General features: G+C 38.3%; 1 protein-coding gene across 1 annotated transcript; it reads left to right on the top strand.

Moving 5' to 3' along the window:
• Nucleotides 1–4,287: 4,287 nt before the first annotated feature.
• LOC149148071 (uncharacterized) lies at nucleotides 4,288–5,397 on the top strand. The gene has a single exon (XM_089442061.1). The coding sequence runs from the start codon at nucleotides 4,288–4,290 to the stop codon at nucleotides 5,395–5,397; it is 1,110 nt and encodes a 369-aa protein (XP_089298187.1).
• The last annotated feature ends 2,990 nt before the right edge of the window (nucleotides 5,398–8,387 follow it).

Here is an 8,387-nt window from a genome sequence, read left to right as displayed (position 1 = left end):
AAAAGAAAATCTAACATGTGTTAGATTTCCTTTTAGCGCAAATTCGAGCACATAGAAACATTGTAGAGTGAGAAATCTAGCAAGTGCTAGATTTATGTATACCACAAATACAAGCACGTTGCCAACAACAACATTGTAGAGTATAAGAATTCTAGATTTTGTTAAATTTTCTTCCATCACAAACACAAGCACATTTTAATTTGAAAGAAATTTAACACATGTTATATTTCCTTCGAGCACAAACACAAGAACATAACAACATTGTAGGGCTAAATAGGTCTACTGTGTGCTATATTAACAACATTGCAATGTAAAATAAAATCTAACATGTGTTAGATTTCCTTTTAGCGCAAACTCGAGCACATAGAAACATTGTAGAGTGAGAAATCTAGCAAGTGCTAGATTTATGTCTACCACAAATACAAGCACGTTGCCAACAACAACATTGTAGAGTATAAGAAATCTAGCTTGTGTTAAATTTTCATCTAACACAAACACAAGCACATTTAAATTTGAAAGAAATCTAACACATGCTATATTTCCTTCTAGCACAAACACAAGAACATAACAACATTTTAGGACTAAATAAGTCTAATGTGTGATAGATTAACAACATTGCAATGTAAGAGAAAATCTAACATGTGTTAGATTTCCTTTTAGTGCAAACTCAAGCACATAGAATCATTGTAGAGTGAGAAATCTAACAAGTGCTAGATTTATGTCTAGCACAAATACAAGCACGTTGCCAACAACAACATTGTAGAGTATAAGAATTCTAGATTGTGTTAAATTTTCTTCCAACACAAACACAGGCACATTTTAATTTGAAAGAAATCTAACACATGTTATATTTCCTTCAAGCAAAAACACAAGAACATGACAACATTGTAGGACTAAATAAGTCTAATGTGTGCTAGATTAACAACATTTCAATGTAAAATAAAATCTAACATGTGTTAGATTTCCTTTTACTCGAGCACATAGAAACATTGTAGAGTGATAAATCTAGCAAGTGGTAGATTTATGTCTACCACAAATACACGCACATTGCCAACAACAACATTGTAGAGTATAAGTAATCTAGCTTGTGTTAAACTTTTATTCCAACACAAACACAAGCATATTTAAATTTGAAAGAAATCTAACACATTCTATATTTCCTTCTAATACAAATACAAGGACATAACAACATATTAGGACTAAATAAGTATAATGTGTGCTAGATTAACAACATTACAATGTAAAAGAAAATCTAAAATGTGTTAGATTTCCTTTTAGCATAAACTCAAGCACATAGAAACATTGTAGAGTGAGAAATCTAACAAGTTTTGATGGATTTCTCACACAAAACAATCTCATACTCATCTCCATATCCCTCCACTTGCTCCTCCCCATCTAGGAGATGCATATACATGTTTATAAACCTCATTAAGTAAATTTTCTCTCTCACTCGTGTGAAATCTTGGGTCTTTGTAAGCTTTCCCAGACTATAAGAATAGAACAGACTCTAACATTATCATCAAGAAAAAAATTCCCTCTCTATGCTGACTAAATCTAGAGTTAAGATGGATCTAAAGTAAAAGCTTGCACCTTGAGAAATTTGATCCCTTTGTAGGCTATCTAAATCTAGAGTTAAGATGAATCTAAAATGGTTTAATTATTAATAATTATAATTCTTATTTTATTTAATTTTATATTTATGTAATTTGATTAAATTAACAAGTTTAAATAGCATTGCATAACCTTAGAACATCTCATTCACTTTGGGCTAAAGTCTCCCATGTAGTCATTCATGTTGGACTAAAGTCTCTCCATGCAATTATTTAAATTTGTAGACATATATTTTTATTTTAATCAATAATATTTAATATAAAGCAGAAAAAATAAACTTGGTAAACCCGTAAATATTATAAATATCAAGTGAATTACAATGAAATTTTAACCATTTAAAATTATAATTTTATATTTTTATTTTAGAAAAATTTCAAAACAAAAATTGGATAATAATGGAAAATTTTATTAAATATATGGCTATCTTATTTAATTTTATAAATATTATATACAATAATACATGAAAAATGTAATATAATTTCAAAAATTGTAATTAATAATTTTTAAATTACTAATAAAAAAACGTTAACATACCAAATTCTTTATTATTATTAAAGTTTGTAGATATTTATTTTCATTTTAATGGATGATATTGAATATATAATGAAAAATATAAATTTGGAAATGGCTACCATATTATAAATATTAAGTGCATTATAATGTAATTTGAACCATTTAAATTTATGATTTTATATTTTTAATTTAAAAATAAAAATAAAATTAAAACATATAATTAATTAAATTTATGATTTTCATTTCTAATTAAAATAAATTCAAAACATAGAATTAATTGAAAACATATTTTTTTAAATAATATGTAATCTTATTCTCAAATATAATAAGCAATATAAAATTTATTAGTTTGGTAATTCTACAATTGGGGAAAATGGTTACAATTGTATATTTTCTCCTAACTCTCACGAAATGAATAACCTAGTGTGAACGCAAATCAAGATCAATTAGTATATAAAAACTTAAAATAAATTTAAAGAATAATTAAATTTTCCTTAACATTTTAGGAAATATAAGAAATTTCTCATTTTCAAATATTATTGAATTTGACCCATGTTACTATTTTTGGGGAAAAAATGCTTTAACGATGTAAGGTCATGGAAATCAAATGAGCAAAGGAAATGCAAAGTCAAATGATGTTTATACTAGTGATATTCACAAAAGAAAGAGGATTGAAAGGGTTGCAAGCTTAGAGGAAACAATAACCAAAAAATAACTATAAAGAGAATGAATGTTCAACAGAAAAATAGAGACTAAATATGCCATCATTTCCTTTGCATCATCAATTTCAGAAACTCAAATCCTCAATGCATCAATTTCAGAAAAATAACTTTTCTTAAACACTTCATATCATGTTTTAGTTAAGAAGATTTCCATTCTCACAAGTAATTTTGGACATCCAAGACTTCATATCCATACTTCAGAGTTTTCACATTCCATGCTCATGAACAAGTTAGTTAAGAATATTTCCATTCTCACAAGTAATTTAGACATCCTAAGACTTCTTATCCATACTTCAGAGTTTTCACATTCCATGCTCATGAACAAGTTACACCTCATATGCCAGGATTTGTGTCTACATGAACCTAGAAAACCCCATCCCCGACACTATAGAGCTTGAATACCATGAAGATATCTGGCAGCAGAGCATAGACTATGAACATATCCCATTTAGGTGCCGTAGATGCCATACCCATGGACATCTAGCAAAGGAATGCCCAATAACCCGGGAGGAAGAAGAAAACAAAGGGCCCCAAAGAAACAAGAGAAAGTCGGATTAGGAGGAATTCCAAGAGGTGAGAAACAAAAAGAAAGCCAACAAGGAACTCCCCCAAAGAGATAGGAAAGGCAAACAACCTCACACAGCGAAACCAAACAGTTTCGCTATACTACAGGTAGAAGAGGATGAGGAAGTTCAGCACATGGAAAATCAGGAGGATAAAGGCTCAGACTGCAGTGAAACTAGTGAAAGGATCTTAGCTAAAAGAAAAGCCCCGAGTGAGACACAAGAACAGGAGAAGGAAACAGAGGAACAAATGGATCAGATGGAGACAAACTGGGAGTCCAGTAGGGAGGACCTAAGCCAGGAAGAGGAAGTGTTGGAAAATCTGCTGCACGAATGGAAGAACCTCGATGAGAGGTTTATCCCCGAAGATCAAAATAAGTTGTATATTGAAACCTTCCAACAATACAAAACCAAATTAGAAAAATGCAAAGCCCCAACAATAGAAAACCAAGAGACTAAAAAAGAAACCAGATCAGACCAGACTTGTCAAAATAAAAAGGGGGGGGGGAAATAGGAAGAAGAAACATCAAGGACTCCATACAACTCATGGGAGAAACCCTAATCAACACTGGAAAAGTAGTCCCGCTATCAGCGGTGTTCCAAACCCTCTCTTAATTTAATCAATGATTTTGACCTCATGGAATATCAGAGGCTTAAATAGTAAAGGAAAACAAAGACATCTGGCAGCATGACCCAAACAAGACAAACCTCAGATCATGCTTCTACAAGAAACCAAAATCCCAGGACAGAAAATGGAGGAAATCCTCAATAAAATAAAACCAAGATACGAACATGTCACTATAGATCCAAAAGGCAGTTCAAGAGGGATAGCTATTCTCTAGAACCTAGCTGAAGTCCTCGTTGACTGGTGGATAGGAATGCCAAGAATCCTCACCGGGCGATTCAGACTAATAGGACAAAGTGAATGGGTTGTAATCTCAGCTGTCTATGGGCCCCACACCCGAGCAGACAGAGACCTATTCCTCACTAAGCTGACTAAGCTCCGAAGTTTACACCAAGAACAGAGATGGATCCTGGCTGGAGACTTCAACTTAATCGCTTCTATAGAAGAGAAAAAAGGTGGAATAAGCAGGGAAGACACAGAAATGGAAATATTCAGAGAAGTGCAAACAGAATTAAGAGTAGTGGATATCCCAACCATCAACGGGAAATTCACATGGAACAATAGAAGAGGTGGTTCCAAACAGATTTCTTCAAGACTAGACAGATTCCTCATCTTAGAACACATAATCGAGCTGTATATCTTCCATGAAGCCTCTATCCTACCCTCAGCAGGGTCGGATCACTGGCCAATAAAGTTGGAAATAGCCTTAAATAATCAGAGCAAACAGAGACCCTTCCGGTTCGAGTCCTTTTGGCTCCGAGGCCCTGACTTCCTAGACAAAGTAGGAGGCTGGTGGCAGGACAACAAAAGTGGAAAGGAGGGCCTCAGCAAAATGCGCTCATTTCAGCAAAGGCTCAAAGAAATTAAAAGCAAAATCAAAAAGTGGAACAAGGAAGAATTTGGAAATATCCAGCAGGAGCAGGGCAAATTCCAATCCAGAATGGAAAGAATCCAGCAGCAAATCATCTTGGAAGGCCGAAGTCAGGCTCTGGCAGAGGAGGAAGGTAGAGTAATCACCCAATTAGAGGAAAGGCGAAAACAGGAGGAAATCCTCTGGAAACAAAAATCCCGAACCCAATGGCTCAAAGAAGGTGACAAAAACTCCAAATTATTCCACAAAGCCATGATAAATCCTCACCAGCACAACAAAATTTTCTCCTTGAAAGACAAGGAAGGAAACAGAGTGACTCAACAAGATGAAATTGAACATCTATTGGTGGAGCATTTCAAAGGTATTCTCTCTGAACCAAATATCAACGGAGCTGAGGACATAGACAAAATCAACCACCATATTCCCAAGAAAGTCTCTAGAGATCAAAACCTAGCCCTTCTTCGAATAATCTCCAAGGATGAATTGGAGTAAGAAATAAACAAAATGGCTAAAAATAAGGCCCCAGGACTTGATGGCTTCACCATAGAATTTTATCAGGCGACTTGGAGCTTCATGGGAAATGATCTACTTGATCTAGTGGAGGAATCCAGGTGCTCCAAACGCATGCACCAAGGTTTGAACGCCACCTTCCTGGCGTTAATTCCAAAGTCTGGCTGCTCAGATGAACCGCAGGGTTTCAGGCCCATCTCCCTATGTAATGTTGTTTACAAAATCCTTGCAACTATCATAGTCAACAGGCTTAAGCCGATCCTGCCGGATCTCATTGCCCCGGAGCAAACTGGCTTTGTCAAAGGAAGGCAGATCACAGATGGCATCATAGTAGCCCAGGAAGTGATCCATTCCCTGAAAAGCTCCCGAGCCCCAGGCATGCTTATCAAACTGGACCTGGCCAAGGCGTTTGACAGGCTTAGCTGGATCTATCTGGAAGGTATCCTAAAAGCCTATGGATTTGATCAACGATGGATAAAATGGATCCTGTCTATGGTTAGCTCCCTCGTCCTATCAATTCTCCTAAACGGCTCCCCGTCTGAAGCTTTCACTCCTTCCCGTGGGCAAAGGCAGGGTGACCCCCTGTCTCCTTTCCTCTTCATCCTGGCTGTAGATGGCCTAGCCAGATTGGTTAAGGCTTAGGTTTCCAAGGAACAGATAAAAGGCCTCCGCATCTGCAGAGAAGATATTTCGGTCTCCCACCAACAATTCGTGGATGACGTAATGCTTTACGGTCAGGCCACCCTAAAGGAGGCCCAAAGAATTATCAAATCCCTATCTCAATTTAGCAGAGCCTCTAGGATGGAAATCAATAAAGATAAGTCGGAAGTGTTTTTCTTTAACACCTCCTTGGCAGTCCAAAGGTTCCTGGCTCGTACTCTAGGCTTCAACAGAGGATCCTTCCCTTCCAAATACCTAGGTATCATGTTACATGAGCACCAATTCCGGTCAACCAACTGGAATCCGCTTATCAAGAAAATCTGAAATAAAATGGAGAATTGGACCCACTGCTCGCTAAATGCCCCAAGTCGGGTAACCTTATTGAAATCTGTTCTGCAGGCCATCCCAAATTACCAGCTATCATGCCAAGCAATTCCTAAGGCTACGAGCCAAAAGCTGGTCTCCCTGTTCAAAAATTTCCTCTGGCAAGGGACTAGAAAAACTAGAAAGTGGGCCCTTATCTCATGGGAGTGGCTCTGCCGGCACCCTAAAGATGCCGGTCTTGGACTCCGCGACCCCTTCGTCCTTAATCAAGTAATGGGCGTGAAGCTCTCGTGGCAGTGGCTTCAGGGGGGCCCTGACCTGTGGAAGATACTTTGGGAAAGAAAATATGACAAGATAGGGGAAATTGAATACAAACTGAGAAGCACGACAAAGACTAGAGGTTCTACAATATGGAACCTAGCTAGAGGCAACAAGGATCTGATAAGGGAGCAGAGTTTCTGGGAAATCTGAGAAGGAGACAAAGCCAGATTCTGGGAGGAATCCTGGTAGCAAAGGGACCGTCTCATTCAAAAATACAACCTCCATGTCATCCTTACCTTTTCATCCCATGCAGGGGCTTCAACTATCAACAACTTCTGGAAGCTTGACGAGGCAGGATACTGGCAAAATTGGAAATTTAAAGAAGACTGGGTAGGAGCACCAGAAACCGACAGCTGGCAGGATTACTATACAGAGATGGCTTCTCGGAAAATAGCAAAGAAAATAGGGTCTGACATTCTCAGGTGGGGCAAACGCATACAAGGAAATTTCATTATAGCAGAAGCCTACCACCTTTGTAGCAACATCAACCATCATCCGGAAAATAATCGATGGAAAAATCTCTGGGAAATTAAGCATTGGCCTAAAATTTCTTTTTTCATTTGGACCATTCTACACGGTAGAGTTCTCACCTGGGACCAAATTCTACGGAAAGGAAGCCAAGGTCCGTCTCGTTGAGCCCTATGCCTATCCCAAGAGGAAACCATGGAGCATTTGATGAACCACTGCTCCGTCAGCTCCTCCCTATGGAACAATCACTACAATTTGTTTGAGCGGCAGCACCAAAACCAGCAAAATATCGTAAGCACAATCATCAATTGGAAAAAAAAAGCTTACCTCAACCTGGTCGTTAACCGTGCCTGGCTCCTCTCCACCGGATTCCTCCTCTGGAATATCTGGAAAGCCCAGAATGGGGCCATATTCAAAGCAGAAACCAGAACTACCGCAGCAATCTGGGAGCAAGTCATCAGAAAACTTCGGGAAACAATCCTTTCAGAATGCTGGAAGGATGAGGATTGGAAAGTCTCGACTACGGAAGAAACTATCCTGAAAAAACTAGAGGTCAGACAGAGTATGGTAAACCACAGGGATTCTCGAGTAGATATGGCCAAATAGGTGGCTGAATGCAACCAGTACAAATGCCCTCCACATGGATTCACAAAATTAAACTTCGACGGAGCTGCAAAGCACAACCCAGGCGAGGCCGACATTGGCGAAGTCTTTAGAGATATAGAGGGAAACACTCAGAACTTTTGTGATGGACTGTGGGGAAGCTTCGAACAATGAAGCAGAGCTACACGGCCTGAAAAGAGGCCTGGAAATAGCTCTCCGGGCAAACTTCAAACGACTCCAAATCGAGGGGGACTCAAAGCTGGTAATTGACATGGTCAGGAAGCTCCAGCAGCAAATTCCAGTGGAAAGAATCAGCAAAGGTTGGAGAACCGCTTGGCTAGTCAGCGAAATTGGAAAGCTCATTCCAAAAATTGACTATCTCCTCCTGACTCACACCAGGCGCGCAGGTAACAAGGCTCCAGATTGGCTTGCGAATTGGGGTTTCTGGAACCGGGGCAAGGAAATCGATACTGAGGGTCTGCCTTGTTAACACCCAGGTTGTTCCCTTTGACTCCCAAGGGAATACGGCCGGGGTAACCACTAACCAAGCCTTGGATTACAGATCCTAGCCAAACTATAATCAGAGAGGGCTCTCT

Source organism: Pinus tabuliformis, chromosome 9, assembly GCF_031772625.1.
Source record: "Pinus tabuliformis cultivar Carrire ecotype Pingquan chromosome 9, CPIR1, whole genome shotgun sequence".
Classification (NCBI taxonomy): Eukaryota; Viridiplantae; Streptophyta; class Pinopsida; order Pinales; family Pinaceae; genus Pinus; species Pinus tabuliformis.
This window is presented reverse-complemented; position numbering and strand designations above follow the sequence as displayed.

Coding starts and splice junctions, on each gene's coding strand:
- LOC149148071 (XM_089442061.1), top strand. CDS start 4,288: ATGCCAAGAATCCTCACCGGGCGATTCAGACTAATAGGACAAAGTGAA.